The sequence below is a fragment of the Phodopus roborovskii genome, unplaced genomic scaffold, assembly GCF_943737965.1.
Source record: "Phodopus roborovskii unplaced genomic scaffold, PHOROB, whole genome shotgun sequence".
Classification (NCBI taxonomy): Eukaryota; Metazoa; Chordata; class Mammalia; order Rodentia; family Cricetidae; genus Phodopus; species Phodopus roborovskii.
In genome coordinates this window covers 29,817,501-29,833,330 of record NW_026125052.1, presented here as the reverse complement: position 1 = coordinate 29,833,330, position 15,830 = coordinate 29,817,501, and the positions used below count along the sequence as shown (strand labels likewise).

General features: G+C 54.7%; 1 protein-coding gene across 1 annotated transcript in view; it reads right to left on the bottom strand.

Moving 5' to 3' along the window:
• The window catches only part of Myo15b (myosin XVB), a 37,760-nt gene that overhangs the window by 4,756 nt on the left and 17,174 nt on the right, over positions 1-15,830 (bottom strand). The window contains 33 exon segments of the mRNA XM_051180632.1: positions 8-84; positions 409-481; positions 572-635; positions 803-939; positions 1,282-1,424; positions 1,555-1,666; positions 1,803-1,944; positions 2,019-2,140; positions 2,245-2,363; positions 2,458-2,533; positions 2,980-3,039; positions 3,182-3,294; positions 3,779-4,013; positions 4,131-4,218; positions 4,306-4,594; positions 4,674-4,769; positions 4,941-5,022; positions 5,211-5,311; positions 5,384-5,474; positions 5,584-5,687; positions 5,835-5,933; positions 6,127-6,208; positions 6,313-6,389; positions 6,471-6,571; positions 6,668-6,829; positions 7,287-7,359; positions 7,453-7,631; positions 7,715-7,950; positions 8,050-8,145; positions 9,409-9,539; positions 9,704-9,761; positions 10,040-10,096; positions 10,759-10,852. Coding sequence (XP_051036589.1) covers positions 8-84; positions 409-481; positions 572-635; positions 803-939; positions 1,282-1,424; positions 1,555-1,666; positions 1,803-1,944; positions 2,019-2,140; positions 2,245-2,363; positions 2,458-2,533; positions 2,980-3,039; positions 3,182-3,294; positions 3,779-4,013; positions 4,131-4,218; positions 4,306-4,594; positions 4,674-4,769; positions 4,941-5,022; positions 5,211-5,311; positions 5,384-5,474; positions 5,584-5,687; positions 5,835-5,933; positions 6,127-6,208; positions 6,313-6,389; positions 6,471-6,571; positions 6,668-6,829; positions 7,287-7,359; positions 7,453-7,631; positions 7,715-7,950; positions 8,050-8,145; positions 9,409-9,539; positions 9,704-9,761; positions 10,040-10,096; positions 10,759-10,852 — 3,769 coding nt within the window.

Below are 15,830 nucleotides of genomic sequence, written 5' to 3'. Positions count from 1 at the left end.
TGCTTACCGTCAGCAGCTCGTACAGCAGATCCAGCTCATCCTTGCTGCGGGGCTTAGGCTGGTCCCCCATAAACTGCATCAGAGCTGCAGTAGGATATGGGGCATAGTAAGCAAGGCCTGTTCTCCCAGTTTGCCTGACCTCTGACACCTTCTTAACTCTCCAAGCACGTAACGCCAGGCAAGGCAGTGAGGAGGAAATAGGAAAAGCTCAGGGAAAGCTCAGGGATGCCGGCTGAACCCATCAACTGCCCCAGATGTCACACAGCCCAGGACAGAAACATACTCTGGTGGAGTGAGCTTCCTACACCAGCAGATGAGCTGAATCCAAGGAGAGCCCAAAGAGCAGGGAGTCAGGTGCCCAGGCCCAAAGCACGGCCAGTAGGGACCAAGGTCGCCTGAGCCACTCACCCTTGAACCCAGCCACAGCCTTCCTGTTTATGTCTTCATTGCTGAAGCTGAGCAGGGATGCCTGGATGGGGTCCTGTGGCCAAAGAGCCTTAGCTGTGATCGAGGGCCATAGGAGCCGGAAGGCAGATCCTCAGTCCCCATTGCCCCCTACCTGGCCCCTTACCTTGGTGTACTGGACCAGGTTGACTTCAGCCTTGTCCTTGGCCCCTCTACCTGCCTGTGCCAGCCTGTAGAGGGCAGAGGAAAAGACGGTCCTGCTTATTGGCGCCCCTGCCCTTGTCCCAGGCCATGAAGCCTATGGTAGTAAGAGCCGTGACCGGGCAGATCTGTCTGTGGTGCTTGTACTGCAGAAGACTGAGGACAGACAGGCAAAGAGGTCGGTTCGAGTACTCACAAGGTCTGAGGCTTCCGGAAGTAGCGCAGGGCAAATTCCTGCATGGTGTAGGAGTCAGCAGAGAAAAGGCTGCAGGCTGCGAAGGAGGTGGCCTCTGAGTCTTCGCTGGGTTCTTGGCTCCTGGGATGGGCGGCGCGCTGGAAGCACAGGAGACGGTACCACCCCAGTGCCAGCCCAGAGGCCCTGTTCCCACTCTCACCGCCTGGTCCCCATACCCATTAGACCCTTGGGGGTGACCCCAGAGCCAGGAGAGCCACGGTTACTAAGCATCTTCAATGGAGGCACTAAGTACCACAGAGACCGTATGTATGGCTTACAGTCTTGCTGGGGAGACGTAGCAAGAGGCCAGGAGACGATAAAGATGCCATAGGCTGTGCCCACCGGGCCACAGGGAGTCGGCAGAACCTGGGGCAACCCTGCTCTTGCCTCGCGAGACCCCTAGTTATGCCTTCGTCACTTCATCCCTCTGTCTTCCTCACCTCTTGAGCTGGCCTCCGCTTACTCTTGCGTTGCCAGCTGTCTCTCTGTCCCAGAGAGAAGGAGAAGTCCGGAGCAGCGGCTGGCTGCACCATGTCGGCAGGAAACAGTCCCGAGTGACCCCCAGCGGAGCCAAACTGCCAGCCTAGAAGGCATTCCCACGTGATGGCTTTCCCACGTGGTGGCTTTCCCACGTGGTGGTTTTCCCACGTGGTGGTTTTCCCTCCTCACCCCTCTGCCCCTTGGCAGCCTCCCTTCGCAGGCCTGGGGAGTACCTGGCTCCAGAGTGCCCACTGGCAGTAGCTTAATGAGGTCCCCGCGGTGGAAGCTGAGGAGGCTGTGGTCATCAGTGATGTAGCTTCGCAGGGCGATGACGTAGCCAGAGTCCTGCATACAGGGGGTGGGGGGGGGTCTGCTGCCTGCCTTGAATGTCCTCCCACCCGTACCGGGGAGTCCCGGGCACTTGACTGAAGCCCAGCCTCACCCCAGGGCAGCCGGGCAGGGAAGGAGAGCCCACACTTGCCTTCTTGAGGTCACTCAGGAACTGCTCCACCATGGCCTTGATGGTCCTCGCCTGGGCTGTGTGCAACATCAGCTGTTCGTTCTTCAGCGACAGCTCCAGGGTGGATGCACGGCAGCACTCCACAGCCAGCACGTCGGCAAAGCTGTGTGTGCAGTCAGTCAGGGTGTGAGCTAGGGGCCATCTCGCCACCCCGGCCCAGGCTCCGGACCGGCTCACCTGTAGGAGCACAGTGTCTTCAGCCGGTCCAGGTGGAAGGCGGCAGGGTCTCGGGTCACCTTCAGCAGTCTCAGTCCCCGGTGAGACACGCCCAGCAGCTGTACATCACTGCCACTCTCGCCCTGTCAGGGAGGCAGGTGTGTCGGTCATTCCTGGTACTGCCCAGGTGCCCGGAGCCCTGGAGCAGAGTCCCAGAGCTGGATTCCCCAAGTCCAACACTGCTGACCGAGACTGGGAAGATGCGTGAGAAGTAGTTGGCCCAGTTGTCTCGGGCAGCCACCACGATACGCTTCTTGATGCCGTCTTCGGTAGTGTGGAGGGAGTCCAGGCCCACTTCCAAGTCTCCTGTGGGCAGGAAGGGTCCACGATAGCCTTGTTCCCATGACACTTTCCCTCAGGGCAAGTCCAGCCCCCACGCCTCAGCTCCCAGGAACCATACTCAGCAGGTCTTTCATTTTCTGCCGCTCACTCTGGGAGATCCGGATGCAGGACTCTGCAAAGGTGTCCCGTAGGATCTGGGGGCAGAGCAAGGTGGTCAGCCCCAGGTCCTGAGACCAGAGCTCACCCACAGCAGCTGTGGGTGTGTAACAGAGCCAGCAGTGCTGGCTGGGCCCTGGTAGAGACACAGAGGGGACCCTTCCTTTAGCACCATGGTCTGCTGCTCTTGACATAGCTGACAAAGGGGACCGAGACAACCACCGTCTATGAAGCACTTCGTGCATGCCAGAGCCTGTGCCGCGCACACACACTTTGCTTGGCCCTCTCATTTGTAAAACTAAGAACCGCCCCGATTTTGCAAGGGTCCTGAGGCAGGGCCCTACATGCAGATAGTGTCCCCTGAGTGCCAGCTGCCACTGTGCCCCTCACTGATCCTTAACTAGGCCCAGGTTTGAGCGAAGGTCCTGGGATACGGTCTGTCTGTGGGTGTGGAAGGTTGGTGGTGGGTGTGGAAGGCTCTCACCTGCTGGCAGAGAAGGTTGAGACAATAGGGATGGCTGAAGTTCTCCCGGGGATAGAACACCTAAGAGCAAGACAGAGCCGAGATCATGCCAGGCCCTGACCCCGCGAGCCAGCCTACCTCTGCCCAGGCAGGAAGGGGATGCTGGGGTTTCAGGTAAGGACCTGGGACAACCCGTCAACTCTCCTGCCAACCCCGTGCCCACCTCCTTTCGCAAGAACAGCTTCCAGGGTGCACTTGCATAGGAGAAGCACACGCTCCCCGAGGGCACAAGGAGCTGAGTGGAGATCCCCCGGTCCTCCATGGGCTCTGTCGAGGCTAGCGGAGGGACAGAAGAGCCTTAGATGTGGCTGACAGTCCAGGCTGCAGAGACCCTCATGTCCCCATTTTTCTCAGTCTCCAGACACTCCGACTGCCACTCCTGACACCAACCCCTGCCTTCATTTCTGGCCCTGAGTTTTTCCTGGTGTCCCTGGCCACACTGGCTGCAGCCACTAAGTTCCTCTTCCCCTCCCCATAAAAAACCAAAACAACAAACAAACAAACAAAAAACATGTCAGGTCTTCATCAAGGACAACACCCTGTAGAGGCCAGTCCCTTCGTGCCAGACAGGCTTCAAGGTGCCTCAGCCCTGCCCTGGATAGGAATGAGGAATCCAGGGTTCTAAGGCTCCAAAGTCCAGCAGCCAAAGCAGCTGGCCTCAGCCACATACAGATGACTTTTGCCTTAGGTCCCAAGAGGCTATCTATCGTGCGTCCTCCACCAACCCGAAGAGACAACACAGGAAACATGAATCCCTCACCATGAGATTCCACTGAAAGGGTCTTGGGATCCTCAGGCAGAGACGGTGGGGTTGGGGGTGGGGGTGGGAGTGGGGGCCCCGTAGTTGTGGATGGGATTGGGCTGCATGGGCCAAACAAGTCCCGAAGGGGTCCCTGCTTTTCCCGGATGGATAGGGAGGGCTCAAGCCGTGGTCGAGCCTTGGGTCGAGGAGCCACAGCTGGTGGAGAGCTCTTTCCTAGGTTAGGAGACATCCCCTGCAGAAGGCACAGGGCTATGGTCAAGGCCAAGCTGCTCTGGCAACCCCAAGTTTAGCCCAGCATTCCTGGACAGATCATAGCCCACGGCCTGCAGAGGATGGCTGTGGAGCTCACCGACGGAGGCGAGTGGGTACCATTGATTCCTAACTTTGCCAAAGCCTCATCCTTAGGGTCATTTTTCTTCTGAAAAGTTTTGACGGGCCTCAAGGAAAAAAGAGAAAGTTACATTCGTGCACAGGGTGACTCCCTGAGGAGAGAGACTGGCCTGGCCACAGCCGCCCAGGCCCACCTGGAGGGTTGTACAGGGACAGGCACGGGGCCTGGGCGGCTCTGATACATTCGGATGATGTTACGGATCTCCCTGCTGGGTGGCGGGCGCTGAGGCTCGGAGTTGGAGCTGCACACCGTGGGTGCCTTGCTGGGTGTTGGGCGCTGAGGTGCGGAGCTCTTCACTGTGGGTGCCCTGCCCTGGGTGGGCTCTTCCTTCTCTGCTGGTCCTACCTCATCCTTGGCAGTGTTGGACCTACTCTGTTTCAGTGGCTTCTTCACAACTGGGGGAGGAGGTGGAGGGGACAACTCTGCTGTGGAGAATGAGGGTAACTGAGTACTGTGTACCTGCTACCTGAAGCCACAGGTGCCACAGCCCTCCACGCCTACCTGCCGTTTCCTCCTCCTCCTCCTCGTCTGTCTCCTCCTGGGGGATCTGAATCTTGGCTGGAGGCTTCACCGTCTTTACCTTGATTGGCTCTTGCCCTGAAAATGTCACAGAAGACCTTCTCTGTCACCTGTGTTTACTCAGTACTGTAGGGCTTCTCTGGGCTCCGGGACAGGCCACACTGTCAGGGGAGCAGAGTATGGCCTTCCCTCCCCAGGCTACAGGCATCGGATACACTTCCGAATGGCTGTCACCCCGAGCACCCTTACCCATCTTCTGGAAATAGTCCCGTTTCTGTTGGAAGCTCCTGGGGCGCTGAGTCCTGCCTTTAGTCTCCTCTGGAGTGTCCTCCTGGCAGAAGGAGAAACAACGAGCATCCCCCAGTTAGCCACGGCCCGATCTCTCAACATCCCCCTTGGTTTCCTGGACCAATCCTGCCTACCTTCCCGATGTCTCATCTTGGTAAGTCTGGCACCTACCTGCCGCCACACCCCTGACCAGACCCAGGCCCACAAGTCTGCCTAGCCTTGCCTCCTTACTCTATAGTAAGCTTCCAAAGGTTCTGGGTCACTCTCTGGCTTCTCTTGGGAGGCAGGAGGCTTCTTGGGCTTGGGGGCCACGACTGAGGGTGGGGCCACGGCTGAGGGTGGGGCCACGGCTGGGGGTGGGGCCACGGCTGGGGGTGGGGCCACGGCTGGGGGTGAAGTCTGGCGGGGAGCCCCCGGGGCCTGAGCTTGGTGCTGGCGCCTTTGGGTCTGCTGCTCCAGAGACAGGCTCATGGCCTGGGTGGTCATCTGCTGGGCCTGAGAAAAGGGAGAGGCAAGCCAGTAAGGGCCTGGGCTGGTCCCGCCCCCATGCCCACACCCCCCAGGCAGCCGGGCAGCCCCGCGGCTCCAGCCACACGGGTCTTACCAGGATCATGGCCTGCTGGTTGATGAAATTCTGCTGCTGTTCCGCCAGCTGCCTTGAGTCCAAACTGGGAAGCAGAGGCTGCGGCTGTGGCGGGACCATCATGGCTGCGAGGAGATAGATGTCCAGAGCAGGGTTAAGTGTCATGCCAGGTTTGAATCTCTCGATCCCGGTGCCATCTGGACTCCCGGGCTGAAGCCTTCCCCCACCATCAGCCCCGAAAGAAGCTCCTGGTGCCCTCAATCCAGCCTCACCCGGGATGGTTGGAACTGTACCCACTGCTGGCATCATGGGCACAGGTGCGGGCATCATCGCTGGCTGGTAGCTCGGCGCCTGCATCATACCTGGATACACTAAGGGAATAAGGTCTCTCAGGTCCATTCCCGCTTGGCCCCACACACCTCCGCCTCCCTCCAGCCCCAGGCAAAGAGGAAAGTGTTGACTCCGAGGTACTGGCCAGAGCTCCTACCTCAGTTGCCTGTGCAGATTCAGGCCACCCCTGCTGTTGGGCCTGAGAAGCCCCGGAGAGACACCATCTCTACTCACCCATGGGGTAGCCCTGCTGGGTGGGTCCAATAGAGCCCCCTCCCTTCATGCGGCTACTCAGGGCCCTGCCTTGTTCCAGATCCTGAAGGGAAGGTTGTTCGATGTCAGAGCTAGAGCCCGGGAGAAACAGAAGAGGTGTCCATGCCCCAGCACCAAAGCAAAGGAGAGCGAAGGTAGGCTACTCACACTAAAGCCCGAGGAGAGAACTGGCTCGAAGAGGTGGTCCAGGAAACCATCCAGGTTTCCGGGCTTCCTGGCCTCACCTGTGGGGGCAAGGGTGGGTACATCGCTGCATCTACCTCTGAGGCCATTCCTAGTACTCTACCAATGTCTTGGTGCCTTACCTGGGAGGCTGCTGCCGGGCAGTGCTGGGGCTGGGCCTGGAGGGAGTCCTGGGGGCAAGGAGGGAGCCTGAACACCAGGGGCTGGAGGGATGTCCTCGGCTCTGCAGGACAGTGGGACTAGTTAAGAGGGCGAAGTCGGGAGGCCTGGGCCATCCACAACCTCTGGGGACAGGGAAGGGCGGGCGGGTGGCACCTACAAGCCAAAAGGAGTGATGGGGTAGTAGTGGGGACCAGCTGGGCCTCCCAGGTCCTCAGTCTGGCCGATCAGGTCCAACACAAAGTCGCAGCCAGCCAAGTCCTGCCAAGCCTCCCCAGAGTGTAGTGACACAGACCAGCCACGAGGGGGCGCCTCCAAGCCTCTGGGTGGGACAAGAGTGGTCAGGGAGAGGCAATGGCAGACGACACCCTTCAGTAGAGGTCAAAGCCGAGTGTCATAGGAGGCGAGCCTTATTTGATGACTTGATGATGTCCCCAACCCCAGGCGTGAGCCAGCCTCACTCAGAAGCCTCAGACTGCGCTCCCATTTGAACCTTGAAATCCTCCTGGCTAACCCCAGGCTCTGAACACTTCCACTTGCTCCTCTATGGAGCTAGGATATGGGCCTTACGCTGTCCCACAGCCCCTCCCTCACTTAGGATCTCCATTCTCTCTCTCTGGAAGCTACAGTTGGAGCCTGCCCGTTGACCCTAAAACCTTCCCTTCCTATTCATTGAGGAGCAGTGTCCTCCGAGCCCTGGGGGCCATGCACTGAGAGAGCAGGCTGGGAGGGTCAGTGGTCAGCACCGGCTATCCCGTCCCATCCTGGGCTCCCCATACCTGCTCTGTAGGATCCACCCGGCAAGCTGCTCTCCCGTGGTCCAGGATTCCACCTCTGCCAAGTAGCTTTCCTCTGTGGGGGTTTGTGGGAGGGTGAGGGTCACAGGGCACGGACAAGGCCAGGAAGAGCAGAAGGCCTCCACTGACTGAGGAAGGCAGACCTTACCATTGAACGTGAACACATCCAGCACCATCCGGCCCCGCCGTAATCCAGCCTTCCACTCTAGCTGTGTGGGTGGGTGGGCCCTTGAGGCCATGGGAGCCAGTGGTGTCTGCTCCAGGGCACCCAACAGCTTGTGCTGACACAGTGCTGCTATGCCCCGGGGGCCCTGGTCAGACACAAACCTGTGGGGACAGCCACAGGGTTGCTTGCAAGCTTGGTGGGGTATGTGGACCCCACTCAGAGCCCCATCCACTGGGCTCCTTACTTGAGCAATGGCTTCTGCAGGGCAGGCGTAGGGAGGAAGGAGCTGAGGAGGGCCACCATCAGGGCCCAGCCACGCTGGCTCTGCTGCTCATCTGGGTTGTGCCACAGCTGGGCCACTAACTGGCTGAAGAGCTCATCCCGAAGTCCCGGCCGGTGCAGTGCCTTCCCAATCAGGAATGTGCCCATGGTCTGTTCCTGCCAGGACTGCAGGGACCCCTCCCCCAGGAGCCGCAGCATCTGTTGATACAAAAGCAGGGGCAGGGTAGGAAGCTCAGGGCGCCCCTGTACCTTCCCAGTCCTCATAGTGGCCACCCGCCCATCCATCCCATCACTCACCACCCTGTTGATCTCCAGAGCCTGCTGAGGGTTCTCGCCATCCATCCGGGTCAGCGGCTCATCCAGTAACTGTCCTGGTCTAGGCAGATATGGCTTCTGGAGGGAGGAAAGGAGAGAGGGTGATATAGTGCTTGTCCTCTGAGTTGGTCAGAGAGGCCACTCCTCGAGGAGCGGCCTGGGAGCATGCACCCAAGGAAGAGGACAGAAGCTAGTGCGCATGCGTGTGGATGCATGTGTGCGTGTCATACAGACATGCATGTGCAGGCGTGTGCCGGAAGAGGATGCTAGGCATCTTTGCTTATTTGCCTTAAGGTGGGGTCTGTCACTGAACTGAAGAGCTTGTCGTTTTGCATGGACTGGCTGGCCAGCAGGTTCCAGGAATCCACTCACATTTCCTGCTAATGCTGGGGTGACATGTACACCTGGTTATGCCAGGCTTTTTACATGGGTGCTATGGATTTTAATTCAGGTCCACATGAAGCTCTTTTACCCACTGAGAATCTCCAATTGTTTAATTTAAAAATTGACACCAAGCTGGTATAGTGTCCATGTCTTTAATCCCAGCACTTGGTCATCAGAGCTGCCTGGAAAACAAAACAGTCTTTACACAGTAGTTACATAGAAGCCTGCCACAGACTTGCTCTGGCCACACCTTTCCTGTACCTGTGGCATTGTCTTGCATTGAAATTGTGTCCTTAATGAAGGTTTAATGGTGAGGGAAACTCCCAGGCCAGAGGGTTAAATACAAAAGCAGGAATCACAACAAAAATTTCTCTGTACTAATATAATTATGATTTTTTGGGGGGTGGGCAAGCAGAGAGAGGCTGATCTCTGTAAGGAGTTCCAGGCCAGCCAGACCTACCAAAGTAAGACCCTGCCTTTAACTTTTTTATTAAAATAGGATTGGGCATGATGACACACTTTTAATCCCAGCACTCTTAAGGCAGAGGCAGTTGGATCTCTGAGTTTGGGGCCAGCCTGGTCTACATGTAAGTTCCAGTCAACAGGGGTGCATAATGAGACCCTGCCCACCCCCCAAAAAATCATAATTATATTAGTACAGAGAAATTTTTGTTGTGATTCCTGCTTTTGTATTTAACCCTCTGGCCTGGGAGTTTCCCTCACCATTAAACCTTCATTAAGGACACAATTTCAATGCAAGACAATGCCACAGGTACAGGAAAGGTGTGGCCAGAGTAAGTCTGTGGCAGGCTTCTATGTAACTACTGTGTAAAGACTGTTTTGTTTTCCAGGCAGCTCTGATGACCACAATAGAGGGCAATAGAAGGCGGAGGTCTGCTCCTGCCTGGCAGGTGCTATGCTGGAGCTTCCGGAGTGCAGGGGCACTGAGGGGCTCACCCGAAAGCTGGAGGACACGAAGCTGGAGAAAGGAAACTGGTCAATGTCCGGAGGGAGGGTCAGGCTGGGCCGGATAGGAACCCCAGGTGGCAGGGACTCTGTGATGGTCCCAGCCAGGGTGGCCTGGTGGCCTGGAAAGAAACACAAGAGGTAGTCTAGGACACTCAGATCCCCAGCCCCCCCCTGTCAAGCTGCCAGCCACCGTGGACAGAGTGACTGTGGGTGGCTCAGAGAAAAAGGTCTGGACCAGAGAAGCCCTGCGTAGGGGACTCCACCAGACATTAAGATGACACACCTTCTGCTGTCTCCAGCAGAGCCGCCAGCTGGGCTGGGATCTCCACACGCCCCAGGTCCTGGTGGAGAGAACCAAAAAATCAGGAACTAAGGGAGAGTTGAGGAGGATTGGGTGCACCAGCCTCTGCTCTCCATTCTGCCCTTAAACATCAGGGACACAGCCCGAGAACAAAGGACCAGGTCCCCAAGAGCCTCTGAGGAAATCAAGCAAACCCCAGTCCTCTGCTCAGAGGCACATGAGGGACAGGACCCCTGATGGCTCCCTGTGTACCCCACCCCACCCCCGCTATGCCAGGCTCAGGGTTCACACTCCACATGGGACTCCCAGACTACTCACCATAATTGACAGTTCTCCCCAGGCCTCCCCGCTGTGCGGGCCACGGGAATGCCCAAGCTGTGGGAGAGATCCAGGCGAGAGTTGATGCCCCTACACCACTAGCAGCCCACCCTTGACTCAGCAGCTCAGCGTCCCCTCCTGTCCCCAGGAGACCCTGATCTTAGCAAAGGCATGTCACTGCCGTAAACCCAGAAGGGTTCAGCTGCCTGACTTCACCCACCTCTACCCCTCTCCAAGCTCTCACCGTCTGTCTCCTAGCTGTGGACGTCACTGCCAATCTGCTCGGGTACCGGGAAGAGGTAAGGAAGAAGGGACTAAATGGTCCCAGGGGACAAAGTCCAGCTAGGGAGGAGCCAGGGAGGGGGGCAGAATGTGGGCATTGACCTTTGAGCCACTTTATGGCTCTCAAATTGGAGTCATCAGACACAAGGGAGAACAGAAGGGGGCCCACGGGAACCTGGAGGGGACAGGAGGGACCCAGGGAGAAAGCGGGAGCCAGGCCTGGAGGCACAAGGGTAGCAAGATGAAGACAACCGCCATCAGGGCCTCAGCCTGCCCCAGCCAGAGCAGGGAATGGAGGGGCTCAGCAGGGCGTGGTCTCTGGTGTTTGGTCTTGTCTGGGTTAGGCTGCCAGGGTCCCTCCCTCTCGGCCAGGCAAGGCACCTGGCTTCTACCCTGAGTTTTCCCACAGTCCAGAAGCACCCCCTCAACCCTCTTACCTGCCGCCTCCGCCGCGTCTGGAGCAGGGGTCGAGCCACGAGGAGGATGGTGTTCAGCTGTCCCAGAGCTGACCTCCTCTGTAGGTATCGCTTCCTGGAGACCATGGACGTTAAGGAGGGTGAGGACTCATAACTTACTACTTCTTCCCGGGTACCCCACCCCGCTAAGCCTACACATTAATGTAGAATGGACTCTGGCCCAGTGGATCTCCCCCACCCCATGTTCAACAGAAGCAACGGTAAAGGATAGGGCACTACAGTAAACCAGGCAATGTTTTGGAACTGTCTCATTTTGGAGACCAGGCTGGCCTTGAACTTGGATCTACCGACCTCTGTCCCTTGGGTGCTATGATTATGGGCCAGTGCCACCACTTCTAGCTTTTAGGATTTTGTTTTTAATTATGCATACACGGTGTGTGTGTGTGTGTGTGTGTGTGTGTGTGTGTGTGTGTGGGTGTCTATATGTGGGTGTGCGCATGTAAGTGCAGGGACCATGGGTGGCCACAAGAGGGTGTCAGATCCCCTGGAAGTTATAGGCAGCTGTGGGTTGCCTGACATAGGTGGTGGAAATTGGAGGGACTCTGGTCTGTAAGAGCAGCGTTAGTGCTCTTAACCACTGAGCCATGTCTCCAGTCCCCTAGACTTGTCTTCAAATATTTGTCCTGCTTAGGACCCCTTCTCTGAGGGGCCTGGCCTTCTCATAGCTGGGAAATTCTCAAAGATATTTCTTTTTTCTGGCCTCCAGGGGCACAAGACAGACAGACAGACAGACAGACAGACAGACACACACACACACACACACACACACACACACACGGTATACAGACATACATGCAGGCAGAGCATTCATACACATACAATAAATAAAAAAAATAAGTCTAGGGGCCAAGAAGATGACTTAGCTGTGCAAACATGAGGAGCCAAGTTCTAGTCCTCAGCATCCACACACAGGAAAGGCAGACAAGACAGCATGCGTCTATAACCCTGGTGCTGAGGAGGGAGAGAGACAGGACTAATGCTCAGAGCTCACTGGCTACCCAGACCAGCTCAGTCAGTGAATTCTAGGTTCAGGGGAGAGAGGGGGAGAGGGGAGGAGAGAGAGGGAGATGGCAAGACAGCCAGATGCCCATCACATCTTTAACTCTAGCAGTCTGGGGGCAGAAGCAAGAGGATCTCCATGAGTTCAAGGCTAACATGGTCTACAAAGTGAGTTTATGGATAGCCAGGGCTATGAGACCCTGTCTCAAATAAATAAATAAATAAATAAATAAATAAATAAATAAATAAATAAAATTAGAGTGTTGATCTGGGCAGTGGTGATGCATGGCTCTAATCCCAGCAGTTGGGAGGCAGAGGCAGGCAGATTTCTTTAAGTTCAAAACCAGCCTGGTCTACAGAGCAAAATTCCAGGACAGACAAAGCTCCATAGAGAAACCCTGTCTGAAACCCTCCATTCCTCCAAAAAGTGTTTGAGAACCAATGACTGGGGAAGAGGGTCAGTCAATCTCTGCCCTCCACACGTGTGTGCACACACAGGCACCCACACCAGCAGGCATACTTCCACGTGAACATGTACACACGCAGACCACACACACACACACACATGTGCAGGATGGGAGAGAAGCACAGCTCACACGCAGACTGCTTTTCCAAGCGTGTTCAAGTCCTGGGGCTCGGTCGCCAGCAACTTCCATGCATCAGAGGACAGCAAAAAGAAAGTAAAGGGACAAAGTACTGAGGTGATACGTATTGTTTATGATTTAACAAAGCCACTGCCATGGAGGCCAGGTGGTGGTGGCACACACCTCTAATCCCAGGGACCAGGAGAAGGGCAGATGGATCTGTTAGTTCAAGGCCACCCTGAGCATGGATCTGTTAGTTCAAGGCCACCCTGAGCTACAGGACATTGATCCAACCTAAAAGAGAACCAGCTCACACAAAGGTGATCTCAGCACCTGGGATCACATGCATTTAATCCCAGCACTAGGTGGGTGGGTACAGGAGTGATGTGGCTGGGCAGAGAGAGGAACCCAGAGGGTTGCACTCTAAGGATTCCTGGAGGCAGGATTGCCCATTTCGGTCTGAGGTAAAAGTTAAGAGCTAGTGGCTGGCTGCTTTGCTTTTCTGATCTTCAGCTTGAACCCCAGTATCTTATCTCTGGGTTTGCATTAATATACATTATATATTATGTTAATATATATTATATTATGTTTCAAAGTACAGAATAAAAAGCCATCAAATCACATACTTAGTGACCCAGTATGCAGAAGAGAAGAACACTTGCAGCTTACCAGCAGAGGCAGGGAGAGGGAGCTCAAGGGTTTAGAGCGCTTGCTGTTCTTGCAGAGGACGGGATTCAGTTCCCAGCACCCACATAATGGTTCACAGCTATCCGTAACACTGTTACCAGGGGAACCGATCCCTCTCTTTTGAATTCTGTAGGCACCAGGCTTGCACACCGGTGCACATACATACATGCAGGCATACACATAAAATAATAACTAGTAAGAAAGCTGGGTGTGGTGGTGGATGTCTAAATTCCAGTGCTCAGGAGGCTGAGACAGGATAGTTGTGAGTCCATGGCCAGCCTGAGCCACACAATAAGACCCTGTCTCAAAACCAATCAAACAAGGGCCTAGAGAATGCTGGCTGCTCTTGCAGAGGACCTGGGTCCCCAGCACCCACATGGAGGCTCACAACCGTCTGTAACTCCAGTTCCTGGGGATCTGGTGACCCCTGGCCCCTTCACATGCACAGTGAACAAACATGCAGGAAAAACACCATAATACATAAAATAAAATAAAATAAAATAAAATACATTTTTTCAAAATGTCGATGAAACAAAAGCAATAGGCAGTGGACTAGAATAGACATTTCCACAAATGGGTGGGAACACAATGATATGCTCAGCACCACAGCTGTCACAACAAACAAGCTTGGTGGCGCACATCTTCAATCTCAGCACTCAAGAGGCAGAGGAAGGTGGAGCTGAGTGTTCAAGGCCAGCCTAGTCTAGATAGTGAGTTCCAGGCCAGTAAAAGCTACATAGTGAAACTGTCTTAAAAAAACAAAACAGGGAGGTGGTAGCAAACACCTTTAATCCCAGCACTCGGGAGGCAGAGGCAGACGGATCTCTGTGAGTTTGAAGGCAGCCTGGTCTACACAGCTACACAGAGAAACCCTGCCTTGAAAAACCAAAACCAGAAATGAAGTATTAGCGAGGATGTGTAGACACTGGAACCGTGTACATTGTCAGCAGTACAAACTGATGTCAGAGGGCCAGTAGGGGGCAGGTGCTCAAAGAGCTGAACCCAGACTGACCACTTGACCCAGTAATTCCACTCCTAAGTATAGACCCTGCACTTAGTAACAGGAAGCAGGGTGCTGGAGAGATGGCTCAGTGGTTAAGAGGACCCGGGGCAAGTCCCAGCATCCACATGGCAGATCAGAACTTAAGTAACTCTAAGTTCTGACAACCTCACACAGACATACATGCAGGCAAAACACCAATGCAAAAAATAAATAAATAAATAAAAATAAACGAATCAAAAAGAAGAAGAAAGCAGAACAGATACTTTTACAGCCATGTTCATAAGGATGGGAGCAACCCAAACATCCGTCAGCAACAAGTTGTGAATCTGCCCAGTGGAGCATTATTCAGCGATAGACACACAGACAGACAGACACAGCCACACAGACACACACAGACACACACATACACACAAACAAACACACACACACACACACACACAAACACACACACACACACACACGCTAGGCTGGGCAGAAAAGGAATTGGAATATAAAACAGCTTACAGGAAATACTCTGAGTAGACAAATCTAGAGACAGAAGACACACCAGAGTTGCTAGAATTGGGCGGCAGTGTGGGGAGAAGGGAGTTACTGCTTCATGAGCACTGTGCCTCAGTTTACATGGTGAATGAGTTTGGGGTGTAGAGAGTAGCAATGGTTGCCTATGGAGGAGCCTTGGTCAGTGGCTGCTTTACTGTTCAAATCTGACCCCTCTCTGCATCTCTGCTGCCTTTGTCCCTGGGCCAGGGTAGACAGAGTAGCTGCTGGATGAATAAAAGAGAATGCCAGGCGTGGTGGTAGGTGAAAATAATCCCGGATCCAGAAGGCTGAGGCAGGAGGATCATGAGTTTGAAGTCAGCCTGGGCTACATAGCAAGACTCTCAAATGGATGGAGAGAGACAAGACAGGAATCAAGCCCCGATTCCAGGGGCCCAGCCTTTACTCTGGGGAGAGATCCAAGCAGGCTTCCCGGGTTGCTGTCAGAGTCCAGGATGCAAGGAATGACCCTGCGACAGGTCAACATGCCCCGAAGACCCACATGACCCTAACCCTGCCCACCACATGTGAAAGTAACAGCAAGCAGCACACCATGTGAGTGACCCTTGGAGAGGCAGAGCCTCGAGAATGTGTCCTGAGGAATCCCTGCTGTTGCCGAGCATAGCTCTGCTTACTGCCCTCTTGGTCACCATGGCCCCTCAAAATCTGACTCATAGGAACACTCTCAGGGCAGTGTCCCTGGAGCTTACAATAGCAGTGACTGGCTTTCTCCAAGCATTGCTGCTGGAGCACATTGATGAGTCCACCACCCTTAGAATTTAGGCATTCGATTGGTAGGAATGTTGGGTTAAGATGATTTTGCTGATGGTATTGTAGAAACCCTTGGGGAACAGTTTATCATTTAGGAGAACACTCTTGACTGTGGAGTCAGGGACTCAGTGAGGTCAGGGGACCAGAACCATGGCAGTCTGGTAGGACTAGCTGACATGCCTTTCTTGCTACAGATGGGTTGGTGATCAAAGCTGACGATTAATTCCTGGTGCCCATCTTTGCCCTCAGCATCCTGAGATGACTAAATAAAAAATGATGAGTAGGTATGCACTGAGGACTTAAAGTAGAAATGACTCATATATACATATATATATATACACATACATATATATATATACATATATATATATATGTCAAAGTTTAGATTTGTGATTTTTTTTTAAAAGATTTTTTTATAAGATTACCTTTTGAGATAAATAGTAAAATGATTG